Source organism: Pteropus medius, unplaced genomic scaffold, assembly GCF_902729225.1.
Source record: "Pteropus medius unplaced genomic scaffold, Ma_sr-lr_union100, whole genome shotgun sequence".
In the NCBI taxonomy this organism is placed as follows: domain Eukaryota; kingdom Metazoa; phylum Chordata; class Mammalia; order Chiroptera; family Pteropodidae; genus Pteropus; species Pteropus medius.
In genome coordinates, this window is record NW_024349801.1 from 10399501 (window position 1) to 10423707 (window position 24207).

Below are 24207 nucleotides of genomic sequence, written 5' to 3' on the forward strand. Positions count from 1 at the left end.
CTGGATATTAAATGGAAAATATGTATCATGAGAATTAGAAAAATTCACATTATTTCACCCAGTAATCCTCTTTCCGAGCAGTACACAGGGGGGCAGTGCTGAGGAAGCAGTTCTAGAGGGAGAAATATTTTATTATCAATAATGTTTAGAATTGCCATTGCATGATAATAAAATACACAGCAACCTTTACTCAGTTTTATTATTGGTTTTGAATTTTCTACAAACAATGCTCCCCCATTTTGCCTACACGCAGGGCAGACCACTCCCTCAGCCCCCTCTCATCCCCTCAATATATCACTGCATCTATATGGGATCCTAAAAGATATGTACACCAGGAACATGCAAATGGGACCTTATCTGAAAAAAGGGTCTCTGCAAATGTAATTAAATTCAGACCTTGAGATGAGATTATCCTGGATTAAGACAGAAATGATCAATGACTAGTGTCCTTACGAAAGAAGAGAAGGGCAGAAGACACTTCGAGAAGGAGATGTGAAGGCCAAGGTAGAGACTGGAGTGTTTCATCCACAAGCCAAGGAATGCTAAGGATTGCCCACCAGAAGCTAGCAGAAAGGCACTGCATGGATCCTCCCTTAGAGCCTCTAGAAGGAACCAACCCTGCCAACACCTTGAATTTGGACTGTTAGCCTCCAGAGATGTGATAGACTAAATTTCTGGGTTTTTTTTAAGTCAACAAATGTGGTAATTTGTTATAGCCGCTCTAGGAAACTAAGACACGTTTCTAAGATTCTTTCCTAAAGAAATACTCAAAATTTATATAAAAGCTTAGGCATAAGGATGAGTAATAATTATATATAAGTGAGTCAGAATTATAAAACTCTATATGAACTAGAAGCAACTTAAAATCTAGCAACATAAGAATGATGAGTAAAACCCCAGTATTTTGCAAGGTACCTTCCCAGATAAATCATTTTACTTCTTTTGTCTCTACATCCTTCCCTTTATCCACAAGAGAACATAAAATTCTTCAAAGCTGATTTTTTTTTTTTTCAGTGTTTCTCTGTCTTTAAGACAAGTCTGGGCATTTGGAATTTTGACACCATAACCTCTTGATGACACCTCCTGTAGTTACCTTTATCCTTGCCTGCACATTTTCTCAAGGAAATGCAAACTTGTGTCAAGCAAAGAAACTTGCTTACCAAAGACCCAGCCTGGAGGCACGAACCCACAGAGGACCTGGGAAACCTTTTCCTGTTTCACCAAATTTCAATACTCTTCATTAATGTTAATTGCACAACACCAGAGGGAAAAATGTACCCTCTACCTAAAACTTGTCACCTCCGTTAATTAAATACAGGCTTATGGAATATGAAACTATAAAATGCTAAACTTCTTTAATTGTAATGGCACTTAATTGGCTTGTACTAAAGGAAAAGAATTCCTTTAGCCTCACTTTAATGAGGTTTTTATTATTCAAATGGCACATTTTGCTCTGTTTTGACTAAAAGCCATAGCGATTCAAAAGGCTCTGAGATGATGAATATTTACAAAATATCAAAAGGAAAGTTCAAACTATAAAGACAGTACGGAAACAAAAATAGTATCATTTTGATTCTAAAGTTTATGCTATTAGTCAGCACTTTCAGGGACTGGCTTTTTTCTTCTTTGGTGGATTCTGGTCTGGGAGGGATGAGTAAGGACAGAAAGGTTGTCTTTCATGTATAAACTGGAATTCCAATGTTGTTGTGGGGGGGGGGCGGGGAGAAAGGAGGCGGGGGAGAGAGAGGGAGGGAGGAAGGAAAGAGGGAGGAAGGGTAAGAAAAAGCGCTTGTCCTCTGTGGTGCTAATCTGCCTATGGAGAAAGCCCCTACCTCGCTATTGCGTGGGCCTAGGGCATTCTCTGAACCTACTGGTAACAGGATCTCATACGTACCCACCCCAAATCTAAATTCTTCATCTTCTTTCCTTAAGTCTCCTCCACTTCCTGATGCCCTTATTTCTTCAATGTGTGATACTCTTTAACCAGTCACCTGATATAAACACTTAGGAAATATTTGCTATCCCATAGTCTCTATGACTGTAGGATAGAGACAATACCTCTAGACTTTTAGACCTCTAGACTTTTCAGGGATTCTTAATATGTTCTGGAATGCCTGACATTTCCAATGGAGTGAGTGTTATGTTCTGCCTAGTTCTGATTTACAGGTCAACTGTACCCACCCATTCTCAACTGCTGTGAGCAATGACTTCTCCAGAAAATTGTCCTTGACTGGCGGGTGTCATCACATCTGGAAAGTCATGCCCCCCACCTAGATGCTCTCTGAAAAAAGAAGCCCAACTCTAGGGTATAATTTCTTCTCCAAGGCTCCCTGTGGGATCAGGCTCACACTAGTTTCTAGTTGAACACAATCTGTTTCCCTCTTTCTTCTTTTGAGAGCATTCCTCCAATAAATCATCGGACCAAACATCCCCATCTCAGGCTTGATCTCTAGGGAACTCAAGCTCAGACAACCAGTTACTCCTGCTTCTGGTTCTGATGTTGTTAGCTTTGGTCACTGCAAGAGCCCATACCTGGCCTTGCCATCTCTGCTTTCTCCCATTGTGAATACTGGGGCCACGTTAAAAACATTTCGAGAGTGTAACAGGAATATTTACAAGATATTTTTTAAAAATTTATAAAACTAGATTATAAATAAGCAGGACAAGATTTAATATGTTAAATTCCACATCTAGCAAAAATTAGAATAAGATCATTTCTACATATCCAATTAACAGATTTATAACATCATTATATTTTTATTATGTGTAAAGCTGATCAGAAAATACATTCCTACACCTTGGATATGTGTTGTTTTAAGACAATACATTTGTGGTAATTTATTACAATAGCAAGAGAAAACAAATACAGCGAGGTAATAAATGTTTTCTATTTTAAGTCACCAAGTTTGGGGGATATTAATTATCTGTTGTTTAAAACAGCAACAAATAACTAATATATGCATCATACTATGTGAAAGAAGCCAAACTCAAAAAGCTACATACAGAATACTTCCACTTATATAACATTCTGGAAAAGACAAAACTCTAGGGACAGAAAAAAATCTATGGTTGCCATGGGCTGGGTGTAAGACAAAGGGGTGTAGGGGAAATCTGAGGGGTGATGGAACTGTTCCATATCCTGACTCCATGACTATGTGTTTTTCACAACAATAAAAAGGGTGAATTTAACTGTATTTATAATTAAACAATGTAAAAAATGGAGAAAACAGTAATGCTTTGTGTGGCTCTAATGGTACTGATCATATCCCCAAGATGAGTCATTTGCATAACTGTATACCAACTACACCCAGTGGGACTCTAGTAACTGGACCTCATTCACCTTCACACCTCTGGAGCGATTCACAGAGCACCTTGCACCTGCCATGTGATTAATACAAAACTGCTGAACTTAATTGAAGTCAAGTAAAATATGCAAGGACTATTTATAATGTGGTTTGCTCTGAGTTCCAGGAGAACAAATTAGATAAAGATTTTAAAATCTACTTGCTGAGAATACAGGAAAACATAACATGGTAGAGATTAGAGAATCTTTGGCCTTGTCTACGGGACTCAGGCTGACTGTCCTCTGTCCTTTCAAGAGCCAGCTTAAATCCCGCATCTCTTGAAGAAACTCTCTGAACCACCCCAGCCAAAAGAATGGCTCCTCATCCGAATTTGTAAAACATTTAGTCTCTGCATAGTTCCTTAGGCAATTGCTTGGAGTTAGTCTTGGAGCAGACTTCCTGAATGCTCTGATGATCTCAAAAATCCTTCTTTGTATAGTTTTATGACCTACTTAGGTTGTAGGAAAAAGGGTGTAGTCTCACAGTTTTGTCATCATTTTATGGATGAGAAAATTAAGCTTCAAAAATGTTTTGCCAGTAATTGCAGGAGCCAGAATTCAAAAACAGGACTACCTGCCACTGAAACCTTTACTAAGCCATGAAATACATGCGCTTTAAAACAAGAGAATAGGAATGTGTACTCCTGCGGGCCTAAGAGGTTGAACATAGACAGTGGTCTGTCTGACGGTGCGCCCCAGAGTTGTTCAGCGTGTACCCCATGTAGCAGTGCTATCACGTGACGATAAGAAATCAATAGAATAAAATGCGTGAACTTCAGCCTCTCTCCAAACTGGCTCTCATTCACAGTAAGGACAGGAGTGGGGATTTCTGGACAGCAAGGAATTTCACGACATTGTTACCACATTTCTTTCTGATCCCGGCTCAAGAACTACACAATGCTTTCTTGTCTTCCTTTAGTCTTCCACTTAGATGGATCTAACAGAATCCATCCCTCTGCCCCAGCTACCCTTTTCATCTCCCAAGGGTTACTCAAAAGACACTTCCTTCCCCAAGAATACTTGCTCCTCATCTGGGAAATAAGCAATATCCCCTCTTTTGAAATTCCTAAATACTCTCCCTAGATCTTTTACAAGGTTGATGATAGTGTGATTGACAGAAAGACAGACACAACCGAAGGACACAAGTCCTTTGACTGAACTACCAATAGACAGTTGCATGGGACAGGAGACCCAGCTGTTTCTCAAGTTCCCTGACCTTCTAGTCCCCAGCAAGGCACCAAGCCACTAGTGATATCAACCCAATGGGTGGGGGCCCAGCATAGAGATGCCAGGATCCCATCAGCATCCTCTAAAAATGTCCGCTGCCATAGTCAACCCTGCTGACTATGCTGGACGCTCATCAGTAATGAGAAATGACCCAACCCCAGCATGCCCCGAGTGTTTTGTGAATGTCACCTCCTGAGATGAAGCATCTCCCAGGAGGCTTGGCCTTCAGTCCTGTCTGGGGTGAACCTATTCCTACATTATTTAACACTTTTTATCACATGCTACATATGTAAATGTTATCTCTGCCAATAGACAACAATCGATGCCCATAAGGAGAGAAGTCTCTGTTTGCCTAAGGTCTTGCCTGTAGTAAGAATTAAGCTTTGTGTACATATCTGAATGGATACATCTGAATCAATGCTATTTCTCAATGACATTTGGTCTATAGAACATTACATAGCCATGTTTTACAATATATTGTCCTCAAAAAAAGTGACTTGAGTAGGAGGAAAAAAGTTATTTGGTTCTGGCTGATCAATAAAGACAGAGTTATTTATGCTTTTGAGATAAGACTGGCCCATAATGACTCAAGGAACCTAAGAATCAGATATGTAATTTCAAACCTGAGAACTTAGAAGTATGCTATAAAAGATCTGAGGAGCAGTAGCAACCATCACGGCATAGAGTTAGAGTGAAGATCTGTAAATCACATTGTAATGTGCTCCCCACCAAAAATGAGGCAGACTTTTACAGGTTAAATAAACACCCTGAGGAGTGTTAACACAATTGTGGCTCTTAGGGATTCCATTTCAGACACAGCAAAAGAATGAGCTAAGTGGAATGTTACATACAGGGAAATACTTTTCAATTCCTCCCTGAAACAGAATGTCACACCATCTGAGGCACTTCTCAAGCAAGTCACAAGAATTCATACTATTTGGAAATACAGTGAATTTAATAGAAGGGGCCTAAGGACTCAAAATATCCCCCAAAATTGTTTCTCAGTTTTACCTGCTGTTCAGCTATCTATTCCTCCCAGAAAATAAGGGAAAAAAACATTATAGAATTTCAATGTGGATTCTGCTTAAGTAACTAGTTAGGCAAGTTTATTTTGAATTTACAGATGGCAGCATAAAACAGAACACAGCAATTCTCTTCTACAGTACCTCAACCCAGTGAAGATTCTTTACATTTCGGCAAACCACCAAGACCTCAGCTATCCAAAATACAGGGTGTTTGCTACTGGTCGAATTCAAGATGATTTTTTGGTGGTATATAGGTGAACTTTAAAAAAAATACTAGGAAAAAATATGTAATTAGTCTTTTAAACTCACAACGATAATAATGATTAAAAGGGAATGATAATACCTACCTTGTTAGATAGTTATGAGAATTAGAGAAAACTGGTAAATTTTTAGCAATGGCCATGACATTTTCTGTTTCCTAGACCTTGAGCTATACTTTGGGAACATGATATCTATCAATAATTCAGAGATATAAAATCTGTGTATAATTTTCTCCCACGTTTATAAAATACCTATACTTTGTTTCCCATGCCATTACTCAATATCTCTGGGAGATAAGATTCTGAGTAAATATGCAAGGAAATAAAACAAATAACACAAGAGAAATATGAACACATAAAATCAACATCAGCTTAGGTGGTCAGTGATCATCCTGCTATGTTTCTAAATTTTTAAAGGACACACATATTTCAAGAATGTGAGGGACACCATCAAGTATTAAAATAATAATTAACCCAGAGTGTGTTCAGCTGTCAAGATAACCTAGCCACACTTTTTTTTTAAGTTGGAATAGAGAAAATAATCTGAATAAATCAGTGGGAATAGAGCAGAGCACTGGCTGTATCCTCTGGAGACGACCAAGAATTTTTCATTTCATGCACCATTTACAACTTCTTATAGTGAATTCCAGAACATACACTTAACAGAAAATGGAAACATTTTTGTTTTTGTTATTTCCTTTAATTTTTTCCTCATGTCCATTATCTTGATTAAATTTTCTCATCCCATCATATGTAGTCCCAGAAGCAAAACCTCAATCCCATTGTTTCTAAATAGGGGCAAATGTATAACAGGAAAAATGCATCAATTTGATAATTATGTCACCGATGGCACTTGATCCAATTGACATGATATCTCGAATTCAGGTCTGACTCTTTTGTGTTACAGTTCCCAGTTGTTCCCAATTTTCTCCTGCCCTCTGCATTTGGTACTTTACTGTCTTGTGTTCTGGGAATATTTAAGAAAGTGAACAATCAATGATGAGTACAATAAGGATGGCAGAGTGGGGAGAGTAAGAATAAATAACTTCAACTGCACTTATAACCTAGTCACCTCACTTGAACATTGCTCTCATAGATTGAGAATATGCAAATGAACCAAAGTCTCTCTTGGCAAATTCCCATTTGTTCATCTGACAAATGAATCATGGTCACGTCCTTAGGAAATTCACTTGTGATATGAAAGAAGTCTTGGGAGGCCAAATTGAAGTTTAGTAAACTCCACGAGAGAATTCAAGGAATGTGAATATTAGTCATATAAATGAAAGAAGGGAAGAAGCTGGCAGATATGGAGGGTTGGGGCTGGCATTATTTAGAGCAGAGGGAATACGTTTTTCACTATGTCCTTCAGTTTTCTCATATACAAAATACAGTAAGTCATAACAGTAAGTCATATACAAGACACAGTAATTCAATGGACTAGAAACCTCTGAAGGACAGTCACCCCTGTATTCCCACACCTACCACCATACCTGACATACAATAGAAGTTGTTGAATTACTGAATCCTTGAAAATTAAAAATCTCTTGTGAAAGCTCTCTGCATCTTTTTCATACCTATTAAGCTCACTGTCATTTGTTTTTTAAAAGCACTGACTGTATGCATGCAGTCAGTGCTTTAAAAAACAAAAACAAAACATAGAGTCTCTATGTCATCATTGTCCACAATGCAGTCTTTTATGTGCCACTTGCCTAATTTTTTGTCAAATTGAAGGACCACCAATATTTAATTTTAAAAAAATGCAATGGGAACTAACTCATCGGTATTTCTCAAAATCACCATTTGCAAAAACATCTGCTAAGTGGGGTAGCTGCTTTTGTTTTGGGTTTTAAAAATTAGTATATGCTACAATAAAGAGAATACTTGCCTGTGTACATGTTATGTGTAAGTGGTGGTATATGAACTTTGGAGAGCTCAGGTCTATGACTCACAGGGCTTGGTCAGGTAGGCTGCCTGGCAGTGGAAGTATTAAGTTAACAGTCCATGTGGCCCTACAATACACATCCCTTACTGAAAAACTGGAATTATCCAGGAAACCAGAGTGAAGGACTAGAGCTAGTAGTAAGTTATTTGGCTATGCCTACTAAGGACACATTGACTCTTCCAACAAAAAAAATGTGCCTTCTCTCTTTGACTAGGATTTCCTTGTGGGAGGGTCCTTACATCCACACCACACGGTGTCCAGAACAGGGTCTTGCGCATGGGGGATTTCTGGCATTTGTTGATAGCACCTCTATTAAAACAATACCTGGACATCGTCTCTAAGTAAAACGCATTCCTATAAATACTTCACTCAGTTGACGAGTGGGAAAATAAAGGCAATGAAGAAACATAGTAGCATTCCTTCAAATTAAAAGTATATTTTGTAGACATAATGCAATATTAAGCATTACAAGCCATTATTTAAAAACTTCTGCAATACCATGGATGCATAAATTCTGCTGAAAAAATTTAGTTTTTTATATATTTGTAGAATAGCTGTAAGTACCAGATGATGATTTCACTACCGTATGCAATAAGAATTTATTTAAAACCTATCCCATACAGTTACAATGAAGGGTTTTAATGTGGGGAGGTGGAGGTGAACCTACATTGACAACAGGAAAAAAATTAGTTGGCGAATGTGCTCAAGTGCATGGTCAAGTCACTCAAACAATAAAACATCTCATACATTTTGTAAATTTCCTTGCCAATGAGGACTCTTTTCTGTTTTGCCTAGAGATATATGGAGCTGTAATAGAGTTCAGAAAGGCCTTGACAGCTGTGTGCTGCCATTCAGATCTGAAAGATTCCATGTTATGATAAAAATTAATGTACTCTGACATCCTCTGGGACTCCCTGGGCCCTGGGAATAGCTAATGAAGAAATACAATCACAGCCTAGCCCGAGAACAGCATGCAGCTCTGGAGTTGAGGATTAATTCAGATGTGGTGGCAGTGTGGCCCTCTGTCATCAGCTATAAAGCAACCAGACCCCGGTGTCAAAGGGAGCCAGCACTGATTGGTTAGAATTATTTCCTGGGTCAAGGGAGATCAAATAAACAAAAAGTTCCACAAAATAATTGAGCCTGAGTTAGATTCTATCTATTACTTTGTGCCAATGCTCTCTTCTTAAACCAAATAAGGGTCACTTAACATCTTGGTCTTTTGTTGGCTATGATCATAGACTTGACAACTTATTCCCAGGGCACGTGCTTCCTCAGTGATTAGAGGACCCCTGGGCATGTCCCAAAGGAAACTTCTTCAAGAGGGGCTCAGAAAGGGTCGTGGTGTTGAGCTTGAGAAGAACGCTGATCCCCAGAGATGTTTCGCCATCCCCCCAACTACCTTCCAACACCTTTAGCCCCTAAGTACCATGATGTCTTCAAAGAGGGCAAAGCAATGAGAATAATGTTCACAGTCCCATTATTTGTAGTAGCCACAAAGCAGAAAAAAAACAAATGTCCATCAACTAATGAATGGATAAACAAAATGTGGTCTATCCATATAACGGCATATTATTTGGCAATAAAAAGCAATGAAGTACTGATATATGCTACAACATGGATGAACCTCAAAAAACATCAGGCTAAATGAAAGAAGGGAGTCACACAAAAGAGGACATACTGTATGATTCCAATTCAGATGAAATGTCTAGAATAGGCAAATTGGTAAAGACAGACAGTAGATTATTGGAGGGGGTAAGGAGGAAGGTAAGAAATGACTGCTAATGAGTACAGGTATGGAGTTTCTTTTCAGGGTGATAAAAATGTTCTGGAATTAGTGGTGACATCCTTTATAGCTGATGACAGAGGGCCATGCTGCTACCACATCTGAATATTCTACAACTCAATGAATATACTAAAATCCATTGAATTGTGCACTTTAAAATGATGAATTTCACACTATATAAATTACACCTTAACTTTAAAAAAATATCCCTGGCTCTGAAAAGCCTACCCTGAAACTCACAAAATGAGTTAGGTAGCCCCTAGCTGGGCTCTTTCCCCACTCCCTAGAGCAACAATGGCTAATAGCTCTCCAGGCCCTGTCCACTTTATCCTTTATATTTCCACCATGAGTGAAAATTGAGACTTAAGCAAAATACAGTGAATTCAGAAAAAAACAAAGTTTCATTTTTTTGTGGACAAGTGATAGGTGACACAAAGATATGAAGTTTTGGTCTATGACATTTTTTGAGCCTTATTATTAGAATTTTACCATGGCAAGCTGAATTTATTTCTCAACATCTAAATTCTAACCATTGTTTAAAGGTTTAGGTTGAAATTATTAAAAATTGACACATTATTCACTGTATTCTACAACCTTATGGTATTATTTTGCTAATTTATCATCTCCACTAAATAATTATTGAACACCTAGGGGAAAATGTATTATTAGTATATTTTTTCAAAAACATTTGAAATATATATTTAAAAAACAGAATGTGATATTCTGAAATATGAATAGTTGTGTTAATAGAGGGGTATATATAGTATATACATGAATAAAAGTTTATGATTAGATTTGTTTTAAAATAATCTAGAAAGAAAAAGACAATAGATTGAATAAAATTGACCATATCTTGATAATTATGGAAGCTGGGCAAAGGGTATGCGAAGGTCCTTTATAATTCTTTTCTTTCTTGTGTATATTTGAAAATCTATATAGTGAAAAAAATCAGTATATTACATGAAGTAGAAGATCAAGTCAGTGATTTGGAAGGTAAGGTAGCAGAAAACACTCAATCAGAACAGCAAAAAGAAAAAGAATCCAAAAAAATGAGGATAACCTAAGGGGCCTCTAGGACAGCATTAAGCGTACCAATATTCACATCACAGAGGTACCAGAAGGAGAAAAGAGAGAAAGGAAACGAAAACATATTTGAAGAAATAATATTGGAAAACTTTCCAAACCTGCTGAAGGAAACAGACATACAAGCCCAGGAAGCACAGAGTCTCAAACAAGATGAACCCAAAGGGGACCAGACTAAGACACATCATAATTAAAATGTCAAAGATTAAAGACAAAGAGAGAACCTTAAAAGCAGCAAGAGAAATGCAGTTAGTTATCTATAAGAGAGCTCCCATAAGACTGTCAGCTGATTTCTCAATAGAAATTTTGCAGGCCAGATGAATTGGCACAAAATAATCAAAGTGATGAAAACCCAAGACCTACAACCAAGATTATTCTACCCAACAAAGCTATCATTTAGAATCAAAGGACAGATAAAGAGCTTCCCTGAAAAGAAAAAGCTAAAGGACTTCATCACCACCAAACCAGTTTTATAAGAAATGATAAAGGGAATTCTTAAAAAAAAAAAAAAAAGACTAAAAACATGAATAATAAAATGGCAATAGCTACATATTTATTAACAATTACTTTAAATGTAAATGGATAAAATGTTTCAATGAAGAGTCATAGGGTGGCTGAATGGAGAAGAAAATAAGACCCCTACATATGCTGCCTACAAAAGACTCACTTCAGACTGAAAGACACACAGGCTGAAAGTAAAAGGATGGAAAAATATATTTCATGAAAATGAAAATGAAAAAAAATCTCGGGTAACAATACTTATACCAGACAAAATAGATTTAAAACAAAGGCTATAGCAAGAGACCAAAAAGGACCCAGTAATCCCAATTCTGGATATTTATCCAAAGAAACCCAAAACACTACTTTGAAGGGACATGTGCATCCATATATTCATAGCAGTATTATTCACAGTCGCCAAGATATGGAGACAAACTGGGTGTCCATCAAGCGATGACTAGATAAAGAAGAAGTGATACATATACACAATGAAATATTACTCAGGGATAAAAAAGAATGAAATCTTGCCATCTGTGAAAACGTGGATAGATCTAGAGGTTATTGTGCTGAACAAGTTAGACAGAGAAAGACAATTTGCATATGATTTCCTTTATGTGTGGAATCTAAAGAACAAAATAAATGAACAAACAAAACAGAAACTCATAGATACAGAGAACATTTTGATGGTTGCCAGATGGGAGCAGGTGGGTGGGGGAAGGAGTGAAAAAGGAGAAGGGATTAAGAAGTACAAATTGGTAGTTACAAAATTGTCATGAGGATGTAAAGCACAGCATAAGGAATATAGTAAATAATATTGTAATAACTATGTATGGTTTCAGATGGGTGAACAGTTGATAAATTATATAAATGTCTAATCACTGTGTTGTACACCTGTACAGAACATCATCATAGTGCAACAAAAAAATTAGAACCTAGCATCCAACAATTCGAGATTGGTTAAATAATTTTACCTATATGCAACAGATTACTGTAAAGTTCTTAAAATTCAGATTAGAGAAATATATTTAATAACATGAAAAATGCCACGGCATACTTAGTATGAACAAAATTATGTAAGTTTGAATAAACTTCATACCCACTTGTGTGGCTATAAGAAAAAAGGATGTCTATAATTTAAGTTTAAAAAAAAAGGACAAGAAAAAGTGTTTGCAAGGATGTGAAGAAACTGGGATTTTCATGTATTGCTAATATGAATGTAAAATGGTGCAGAAGCTGTGGAAAAGAGTTTGGCAGTTCCTCAAAAAGGTAAACATAAAGTTACCATATGATCCAGCAATTCTACTCCTAGGCTTATACTCAAGAGAAATGACAATATATATCTACACAAAAACCTGTCCATGAATGTTCATAGCAGCATTATTTCTAAAAGCCAAAAAGTATAAACAGCCCAGATGTTCATCAGCTGATGAATGGACAGAGACTACCCAGGACTTGAGGCCCAGTTGTTGCATGGGCTGTGCTCAGTGCCCCACACGGCAGTGCATAAAAATAACTTGAAGCTTTTAAAAAATCTAAATGCCCAGTGTGCACCCCAGAACAATTAAGTCAACATCTGGGGGTAGCAGCCAGGTGTCAGTGATTTATGACAATCCCCAGCTGATTCCATGGCACAAGTTGAGACCCACTGTTCCCAAGCGACAGCCTCATGGAAGTTTGGAGATCTGATGAGGAAAACTGAGGCACTGCTGTCCTTTTACATGGAAGACACTCTGCCAAGATCCATTTCCCAAAGCTATATTGTTTGTGAACTTACCCATTACTTGAACTTCTGAGACAAACAGAAACCTTTATCTTCTTTGTTTTTAGTTATCAATTATTGCATAATGTCAGCTCAAAAATCTTTTTGATTATGAGTCGGTGACTGTACTATAACAGCAGTATAAGCCTACAAGGCAAACTAAACTTTTCCGCTAATTGAGAGGATCTGTTTATATTTTTCTGAATGACAAGGTATTGAGTAAATACTTACAAAATGAAGAAAATAAAGTACTCATAATATTAAAAACAAATTGCAGGGACAAGTACTTCAACTAAAAATATAATATTCCTTGGGGATTTCCAGCAGGCTGCCACAGTGTCACACTGTTGATTTATTTCAAATGTATATTCAAGTTTTTAGGCTAAGAAGAACTAGCTTCTCAACAATTTACTGGGGGAAAAAAGATGGTTCTCATGTTATTAAAATGTGATTTCAGTGTGGTTGAAACACAAACTTCCCAACATGTCAATTATGTAAAAGCAGAATTCCAATGTGACAATGGGGGTGGTTAGATGGTAGGTACAAGGAGAAAACCAAGCTAGATTCATGGGTCAAGTTGGGAAATATAATTCTGAACCACAGACACTGAAATGCCTTTCCCAAGTCTTACATAAACCAAGAGTTCTCTGAGAGTAACCAAATACGAACCCTAACATCATGGATTTGCTGTGTCAGTGGCTGTGTAGGTGGTCTCAGTGTAGGTCAATGAACAGGCTTGGTGGGGCTCAGAGGTGTCAGTCTCTGTCCAAGCCAAGCAATGCCAGGCTAGCCTGTTCACATGACCCATGCCACACCAAGAAGCCCTGGCTCCTAACAGATAAATGTGTTTATAGATTCCTAGAAGGCAACATTTATGTTATTTCTCTAAAATAACTACTTGACATATGATTACTTTAAAATTTGTTTCCCAAGATCTAGAAACATATAACCTCCATGCCACCCAAGAAGGTACCAATTCAAGAACTCTGAATGGCTGAGAATTGGTACCTTACGAGCAAAATTTGTCCACCAAATGGAACTATGTGTTTCTATTTTCACCCTCCCTCCCTCCCTCCCTTCCTTCTTCTCTCCCTCCTTCCCTCCCTCCCATTCATCTACTCACTCACCCACCCATTCATCCACCTACCCATCCATCCATGCTCTTCCTCGACCTTACTATAAGAAAGTAAACATAATAACTGGAAAGGATGATGATAATGAAAATAACGATGATAGAAGCTAAAATTTATTGTGTTTATTAAGTATCAGGTACTATATTTTATAAACATTATATTATTTAATGCTCTCAACCACTCTGCAATGCTATGACCATCATCTCCCACTTTTACTGATGAAGAAACTGAGGATCGGAGAGATTAAGAAATTTTCCAAGGTCACCATCTTAGTAAGTTATGAAACAGAGATTCAAAGCTAAGACAAAGATGAATTAGCCAACATTTCTGCTTCTCTGGGTCTCAGTCTAAGAAAGAAAAATCAATATAGATAAAAGCGTCCCCAAAGTATTCCAAGCATGATGATTGGGTGTGGGTCGATGCTTCAAAAGTGACTTGTCAATTCAACATAAGAGGTGTAGACATAAGAGGAGGGAATGAAGGAGGTTCTGTAGAGGATGTGACAAAGTCATCCAGTGAGTAGGTCATGAACAGGCAGAAGGTACTGGAATAGTACAAATCAGGAGCATAGGCCCAGTGTTAGGAGGCAGAACTTGTAAGCAGCTCTGTGAGGGGCAGAGCATAAAGGAACAGGGTTGGGAAGACATGGCTATAAATGAGGGTGGAGGAGGGGCCAGACCCCAGAGGCCTTGGTGGGCCACACCAGCAAGTACAGCCTTTGCAGTTCAAGCAGCAAAACATCACCAAAGGGTTTTTCCACAGGTCAGTGTCAGGGATGGTTTTGCATGTGAGAGCAATCGCTCTGGCAGTTCTGACGTGTAAATAGCAAAATGACCCTTTGGTCTTCTCCTGTCTACCTGATCAGCATCATTATGAAGGCAAGTAGGAACTAAGGGAAAATGAACACTGACATTTAGAGTAAATATATAAATACAACTGCAAACAAGAGTAAATAGCTGCCATTTCTGCTTAAACTGACTCCACAGAGAGAAACCTTCTAGATATTTAGTAGAAAACAGCCTGAATACCATAAAAAAAAAAGGTGGGCCTCTCTTCTATTGGGTTTGTTTAACCTCTTTTCCACATATTTCAGAAAACAATTTCTTCTTAGTGATAGAAAATGGCTGGAAGAAGCAACTTCTTCAACCTTGAAGTGACCTTAATAATTGTCCCAGTAGGCAGGAGTTGTCATCCATCCTATTAATGGGACAAATCTCCTTCAGAGGCAATGTGTCCTATATGATGCACTTCCCAAAAGAAGCAGTTCTTTCTGAATCTCCAAACTACTGTCTAAGCTGAGCTCAGTTGGAGAGCAAATTTTAGACTAAGTTCTAGACTCATTACCAACTAGCTAGTTTGACCTTGGTCACAGTTCTTAATCTCTATAGTCTTCGATCTCTTGATCTATGAAATATGCTTGAACCATAAGACACTGCCAATCTTCTACCATTTTTGACTTACTGAGTCCTTGTGAGGATAAAATGGGATAGCATATAAGAGCTTAGCTGTGCATGACACATAATAAATAGATGATAAATTTTAGAAGCTACTATCATTGTTATCATCATTAACTTGTTCCAAGTCCCAGTTAGGGCTTCAGTGTCTTCATCATTAAAACAGCACTCAGTTGTCACAGTTGACCTGTTTTCCCATATGGTGATAGTTCCAAAACTCACCACAGCATGCTGTTCTTCAAACTGCTATCTCTTTTATCAGTCTCTAAGTATTACAAAGTACTTTTTGCAGAGAATTAAAATTGACTATGTACACAACATTGGCTTCATATACTTATTCATATTGACCTGACCTAGTGTAACTCATTTTCTAAGAAAAAATAGCATGTATTTCTCATAGTAGACAGGATACTATTAAAATGAATTACATTTCAAGGGACAATGAGATCTGGTCCAAAGATGAGCAAACCACAACTACCAGTCCAAATCCCAAATCCAATCCAATTCCTGTTTTTACAAATAAAGCTTTATTGGAAAACGGTCATGTCCAGTCATTTATACTTTAGCAGAGGCTACTTTTGCATTAGAATGGTCTCATTCGACACTCAGGATTCACTCAGTACAGGCTGAGTGGCTGCTAGAGACCCTCTGGCTCACAACGGCAAAGTATTTATATAGATATCTATATAAATATTTACTTGATGCTTTCAGAAAAACTTTGCTAAAGCTAAAGACCTAACATCGGCTTATGTATGTATTGGTGGGATGGTGAGTGTGCAAACAGGCAACCACAGAGTATTTACCCTCCAAAGCTGGGTTTTTATTCTTCTTGGAGAAGAAGTCTTTTTGTGTCTTTAATTAATATACATCACTTTGATTTTACAAAATATGATAGTGATGGCTGAACCTAGAATTCTGTTGGAAAATCAAAACTTAATTTGCAAATACCGTTGTGGTTATTTCTAACACATTTTCATGTAGTCAGTAGCAGTGATGACTTTTAATGATGGCAAAAAAATGTTCACTGAAATTTTTTTCTGACAAATTTAATTGCGATGTGGCCCCAAATTAACTTAATAATTTTTCTTCTCTACTAAAGATGTCTTTGAAGATCATGATCATGAAAAGTTATCAAAAAGTCCTTAAGCTTCATGACTATTGTACGAGAGAGATAAGGTGTAGAGAGAAGTGAGATGCAAATGGTTTAATCCTAATGTCTGGTCCAGTTCCTGGCACCATTGAAAGCACTGAATAAACAATAAAGTAAAGGGGGAAAAATTAAAAACAAATAGTAAAGGAGGGAAGAAGAAGGTATGTGGAGTACTTCGATATCCCAGAAGATATAAGTGCATTATTTTTGTATGTCCCACTGTACCTCACTTAGTCAAAGCAGGTTGCTCTCAAGGCAACTTTGATCACCTAGAAAAGTTGCCTAAAGCAAAGAGAAACAGATGTAGCAATGGCAAAGAAAATAATCTAGCCATTTACTCTGAAAGAGCACTGAGAATGAAGTATCCCTCAGGTCCATAGCTTCGACAACAAAGAACAAGAGGAAGAATACTCAGGAGAGTGATAAATGCTCTGTGACCCTCAGAGGAGCATCACTATAGTAACGATCATATCTGTTTGGTTCTAGTCATGCTTATAGACTGGGGCAACAGAAAGCTGATTTCCCCTCTTCTCTTGATTGCCAGCTCATTGCAAAGCTCATTCTTAGGCCCAATGTTTAATAATTGTGAAAGGCCTTATGAGATCCACTCTTCCTCTAAGATCACATCTTAATAGTTCACTTTTATCTCCCTTCTCTGTTTAACTATATTTGTTATTTCTATTTTATCACAATGTATGTATGTCTTCTTAAAATTTTCTCTAATCATTTGAGGATCAAGGTAAGAAATAAATACATGTTAATAACAGTCATAGGCACAGCGCACTTAGCTGTGTCTGGTTATTTCATGCATTACAGCTATTCTCCTCATCAACCCTAAAAGGTATATGTGATAATCTACTTTACATGGATCTGGAAAGTGAGGCTCAGAGATGCTAAGATTTTGCTCAAAGCCACACAGCTAGTAAGTAGTAGAGCTGGGATCTTAATCTAGTTCAGTTGATCTTAAAAACCTGCATTCTTTCCACTATACCATTAAAACACTATGGCCTTCAGGCAAATCCAGCCCATCACCTGTTTTGATAAATAATTGGAAAACAATTAATTGGAAAACTCATCCGTTTAAATATTGTTCATGTAGCTTTCATGCTACATAAGCAGTGTTGAGTGGTTGCATCAGAGATCTTATGGCCTTAGAAGTCTAAAATACTTACTCTTTAGAACTTTACAAAGTTTGCTGACCCCTGCACTATACTGTACTACTTCGAATAAGTATTTTGTTTAAAAAAGAAGGACAGTATATAATCTATTTTAGAAATATTTTTAAAGAATTATATACAAAAGAGTTGATGCCTAAAGGGTTAATTTTCAGAAGACAAAAAATGTAGTTGGAAGTGCTCTTTCCTAATATTTCTAGATATAGTAAATGGTTCACAATATGATTTTTCAATAACTTAAGACAGAAATATATGGATGGGAAAAAATTAACTTGTATACTTTTAAATTTTTTTCCTTAAAAAGTCATAATTGAGATCTAGATTTAGAGAGTTCATTATAGCTAAAATCTGCCTCTCTGTTTCTCTTTTCTTTTAGTTTTCATACTGTGTAGAAAAAGTAACATGATCCTCTGTCAGGCAAACCAGAAATGGATTTCTCATGTTGAGCAAAGAGTCATGCAGATATGTTGGCTAAAACATTATACTTAAAATTGAGCAGAGAAAAACAAAGATTAAGCTGTAATTCACACATTGGTCTTCAGGGTAATTTATCTCTCAAAATTTGGAATTTATTTACAATTTACAGCCCACACACTTCCACAGAAGGATTTTAAAAAGCAAAATTAGGAAAAGAATCCAAGAATATTATATCTGAGATTAGTAGATTCAAGTTCTGAAAGTAATTTAGTAAAAGAGAAAATAAATAATTTTGTTAAAAAATTTTTCTCCCTCAATGTTTAAAAAAGTAAAGAGGAAATAGAAAACTATTCTTTAAATCTTTCATTTCAAATATTATTATCCTATGTTATTTTTTAAGCGAAATAAAGCCTAATTTCTTTTTATGCCAGAGATAGAAAGTTGAGAAGAGAAAGTAGAAATCCATGATCAACAATGGAGTTCTAGAAACCTTTAGAAATGCATGTATAATGTTAATATGAACTTACTATCAATTTCAATTAACATCCATGATGAATCGAAGCCCTGGGTCAGTAATATGAGAGATGATTGATAAGCGGGATCAAAGCATGAGTTTCCTATATTATGTGCCATTAACAACTTTTAAAATTCCAGGATTGGAATCTAGGTATCCATTATTTCAAGAACATATGGAACTCAAACTGTAAAACATTATCTATCTGAAAAAGAAAAAATATTTATGGAGCTCCTACTTTTATTAGCTGTTAAACTGTCTCCGGCACTATTCAAAACGTGTGCTTCTGAGTAAACCAAGCAGCTAGAACTATGGATTAAAATATGTCAAAACACCACAAACAACATACTATTATTTCAGAGCCCATCACAGAAAATCTCAATATTTGGTCTGAATGATCACTATGGGTCTCAGCACTTCATACTCTGATGGATGCCTCTGCCGGCCAGGCAGTGTGGAGTCTGGCTGCTCTCCAGGATTGCATTTTAAACAAAAATATCCTTCAAAACTCAGTTTAGTTGAGACTTACCACAGGCTTTGGTTTGGAACTTTCCAGTAATGCCCGAAATAATTCGACCTGAGACACAGTGGCCGACCACCACCACCGCCAACTCCTGGGAGAGTTGTCTGGAAACCGGCTGGGCCTTCCTGGGCTGACCACCCAGAAGAGTGAGTGGAGAATAACACAATAAATGAATGAAAATGGGGGTGGGCAGACAGAGAGAGAGAGAGTGGGCACAGGAACGGGTTGGTCGGGGTGTGCTGAGACTTCAGAAAACTAGCTCTAGCAACCAGGCACACACGTCCTCTGCATGGAAGACTTCACCACCACCTACGGACTATTCTTGCCAAAAATTGAAATGGAAATTTGTTCAAGCTTCTAGAGTTAGCCATCATTTCACAGGAAACTTAGAAGACAACAGAACATATTAAATGACATCCCAGGGATGTAGTCACTGAAGCACACACAACAGAAAACTCTAGAGGACAACCTGGGCCCTTAAACAAATACATTGCAGTAATTTTTTTTTTTTTTTAACAAAGGGAAAATACTGAAGGAAGCCCTATTAATTAAAATGTATTGACCTTATTTGAATCCTAATTTAAACAAACTGAGAGAGAATAGAAATATTTAGTTTTAAATGTTTTAAGCCCCTAAATTTCTAAGTAACTTATTACTCAGCAATACATACCCACACAGAAATCCACACTGAAAAAATATGACTAAAGTGTGAGGCATAACAAAAAGAAGAGTCATTTGGATTCAGACAGAGCTGGATTCAAAATTTGGGTCCACCAACTGCCTTTAGCCAGCTAGGGAAAGTCATTTAGCCTCACTGTGAAAAGTTGGATGGAGCCTTTCAATTCATGAAATAGAGATAACAATGACTAATGCCTGGGGTTATTGTAAGAAATTGAAGACAGAATACATGTTTAAGTGCTAAGCACATTCCCTTGCCCAGAATAAACAAAGTATTGATGAGAAACAATTATTTTGTGTAATCACATTAGCAGTGCTTGTTCTGAAATGACCTCCCTGCTACCCCTGAAGAAGGGGGACGGGGAAAGAGAGGGGAGGAAGAAGAAGAGGAAGAAGAGGAAGAGGAAGAAGTGGAGGAGCAGAGGAGAGGAGGAGAGGAGTGGAGAGAGGAGAGGAGGAGAGGAGAGAGGAGGAGTGAGATGAGGAGGCGAGGAGGGAGGAGGAGGAAGATGAAGAAGAATCCCAAAGAGGCTGAATCTCTGTCTCCTCCTGGTGGAAAGCAGATGGAGGGTGGCTCCATAGTGCAGTGAGCTGTGTCGTCCACTTGGTTTGCTTTTCGAATCTGTTTCTACCTTTTTCAGTCTCCAGCTACACAACATGCTGCCTACCCCAGTGTGGGGAAACACACTTGAGCTGGCACATGAACAGAGGGAATACACACAGGGATAGGCAACTGGGTGACACCTCCAGTGTGCTCATAGAGAAGTGTTAAAATGGAATATTACATGGGGAGCATCCACATGGAATTTAAATGTAGGGGTTTTTCCTCTTCTCCGTCCTCTAGCACAAAAAGAGACTGGCTCTAAACTGGCAGCCTTTCTGTCATTTATCATTATGTTTTACACACAAGGAAATTTTAATGTCTAAAGATGGGAGCTGATGATAAGAACAGAGCTACACATGTTTTTTTAGCAGCCCAGTCACCAGCACTTAAATTCACTTCTGACAGTTCTCAGAATCTAAAGACCCATAAGTACTCAACTGTCATCTGCCTATCCAGGAGAAATTTCACTTTGGCAGTATTTCAAAAGTTGAAATCACTCACTTTTTTATGCATATTTTTGCCACAATATTTCTTTAGAACATGTCAAGTATTGTATCTTCAAGAAACATATAGAGAAAGGTTTGTGGTACAGAATTTGCTAAAAGGAAAATCACCCTTGTTTCTGAACCTAAAAGTACAAAAATTCAGAGTCATTTGCCAAAATCTAAGATTAGGGCAAAATGGCTGATGGCTTTCTCCAAGAGTTTGAGCTTGGTGATTACAAAAGGCAGCTGAATTTGATGATTTCAGAACTACTTAATGGTTAAAAACTAATAGTCCTGTTAAGACTTGGAAGACAGTCCCAGCTATCGATAGCAAAAATGCTCACTTCAGTGTGGTCTGACGGAATCGGAGGAAGGAAAAAGAAGCAACACGTCTAAGGTCCTGCGAGGGCAGCGTGGTGTCGGGGAGAGTACAAAACAGTCAGAACTGGACAAAAGTCCTTCATCCGCCACCAACCTGCCAAGTGACTTTGTGAAAGCCACCTACTTTCTCTGATCTTGGTTTCCACTGCATTTAAAACGAAAGACAGTGTAGCATGGTGGTCAAGTGGGGCCCCGGAATGGCGACCCACAAGGTCAGCCCCTCTGCTTCCCAGATATGTGCCATCAGATAACGAGCCCACCCTTTCTGGTCGCACTTCCTTCATCTGTACACTAGAGATAATAATAAATAACACCTACCCCAAAGGGTTGCCTTGAGATTTAAATCGGAAAATATATGCAAAGGTTTCTTAAGTGTGTGGACCATAACAAGCACTCAATAAATGAGCTGCCACTGCTGTTATTGTTACTGTTATTATTATTCCCTCCCAAACCACCACAAAAATATTAGGTTGAGGAGACAGCTCTTTGCAATAAAACGCTGCTTGCTGACAACTGAGATTATGGCTTGCTTGAAGTTAGCTGGGCTTCCAGTGGTCACCCATCTCTTCCCAGAGCCTAGAAGAGTGCTTGGGGCTTTAGACACACTCATTAAATGTGTGTTAAGCAAATGAACACATGGGTAAATGAATGATAAGTGAGCAAATGTCTTAAGAGCTACTGCTGTACCCTGACTGAGGGCTTCCTGAGAGCTCCTGCCAGGGATAGTAGCTAACACAGCCAATCACTGCAAAGAGCGCACATAGTAGGGCTCACCCAGCTCAGCGGGCTGGGGATGTTATCCAACCATTCCTAGGAACACACAGCCTGCACTTGAGGGGTCGGTACACTCTCACTAAGGACTCTGACTCAGTGTGTCAACCTCAAGGACTCAGACCACTTGCTTGCTCCAGGAAGAGATTTAGAGAGCAGATTTCTTAACTGTCTAAAAGATCTGAGTGAGAAACTAAGGGGGACACAAGAAGAACAGGCTACTGGACAGCACTGAGAGGCTCAGATCTACATAGTACCATCTGCATATCTGGTTTAAGACATCTCTCCTTACATCCATCATCTGCATGCAGAACTATAAAACTAGTGGTCGTAACAGAGCCTAACCCAAAGACAGCTTGTCATTTATCAGTATTCCCCAAACTCGGTCACTCTGGTGCCACTTTTAAAACTCTCTTATCCTTGGCACCAACTGTACTATTATTAACTTAATCCTCATGCTTAAATCAATTCACTGAAAAAAAAATTAAATAAAGTTATTTTTTAATGAAATTTAAACCACAGTTTCTCAGTATGTTAAATGAGAAAACAGTTATTGCTTGCCCTAAAAAATATGAGATAACTGTAAAAATAAACACTCAGAAACAAAATATTGTAATTAAAATGGAGCTGACCACCATAGCTTTCCTTAGTTTTGGGTTTGAGGCTGTTCGTGCTCTCTCGCTCCCCCTCTCCCCTTCTCCCCCTCTCTTTCTCCCTCTCTCCCTCTCTGCCCCACCCCCTCCCCTCTCTCTCTGTTAGAAAGAGAGGTTAGCGTGTGATGGCAGAAAGGCTTGCCAGCCCCTCGCTAAGGCGTCACATTCGTGAACCACGAAAAATCAACGCAGGTTTGCAAAACAGTGGAACCTTCTTCTCAGGCTCTGATTCTCAGCCCCCTTGCAGTACTGGACAGCTGAGATTTCTTGTTCCTGAATGCAATTAAAACGTTTTTTTTCCTCGATTCTGAGACTGCAAAAACATCTATAATCAGGATGCGTCTTACAATCAGCTGGCTTTTATGAAGCACTTTAACTAGTGCTTTAATAGTGTCTTTTCTTTTTTATCTGGGAAGCTGTTATTAGATGGCTGACATATCTCATAATGAGAGTCAAGAAGATACGGTGCACCTTAACAGGGCCAATATAAATGAGCCTCCTGCTTGGACGCCAAGAGAACACAACAGCTTTGCGTTCTCCCAGTGGTGATCATCTGATAAAGACATTACAATAGCAAGATATTATGATCTATAACCCTACACTGGAACACTCACACATTCTTGGCCTTGAACGCTTGAGCAAAATGCTGCACGCTACGGAGCTGAGCGAGGTCCAGGGTCATTGCTTCTACCTTGGCTTTATGCTGGAATGAGAGAAAATAAAAAGAAATGATAAATAACAGCAAGTTTAGTTCATCGTATCAAGTTACAGTAAATGTGTTATGGAACATGTCGGAATTCCCCTGTTTAATATTAGACGCCCAGAGAGAATATAAATCATTGAAATGAATGGAAGAACAGGGCTTTTACTGCCAAGTTTAGGGAGGATGTGAGGCTGGGACTCTGCTAAAACTGCAGACTGGGGGTTGTGCTGCTTCACTCAGCACATAGAAGAGGCGCCTAAGGGTCTTCAGGCTCACTTATCTCCTCTCGATCTGCATCCTAAAGAACCAGAATGATAGGGGAACACCAGGACAAAGCCTGGCTTGTGCAAGAATTCAGTAGGCAACATTTTAATCTCAAAAGCTGCCATCCCAGTTCTGAAATGATTCCACAGAGACTGCATCAAAAATTAAAGGCAACTCATAGATAGAAAGTACAAAAGCAGGCAAGACTCATTTATACCGATGTATCCTGCCTGATCTAGATGCCCCTGCTTTAGTAACCCAGAAAACTCCACAGACACATGGGACACATTTGAATAACCATAATGATGCTAATAATGGCTACTGTCTATTCAGACTCTGCCATGGGCTAGGCATTTACATGCACCCTCTCATTTCACCC

The 24207-nt window shown here is 38.2% G+C and overlaps 1 protein-coding gene across 17 annotated transcripts in view; it reads right to left on the reverse strand.

Annotated features, from left to right (window-relative positions):
* The window catches only part of WWOX (WW domain containing oxidoreductase), a 932057-nt gene that overhangs the window by 679448 nt on the left and 228402 nt on the right, over positions 1-24207 (reverse strand). For 16 of the 17 annotated variants that reach the window (XM_039888496.1, XM_039888490.1, XM_039888492.1 and 13 more), the window contains exon 6: positions 23476-23564. The exons of the other annotated variant lie outside the window; for it this stretch is intronic. In XM_039888496.1, the coding sequence (XP_039744430.1) occupies positions 23476-23564 (89 nt within the window). The remainder of the gene's footprint in view (positions 1-23475; positions 23565-24207) is intronic. 17 annotated transcript variants of the gene reach the window in all.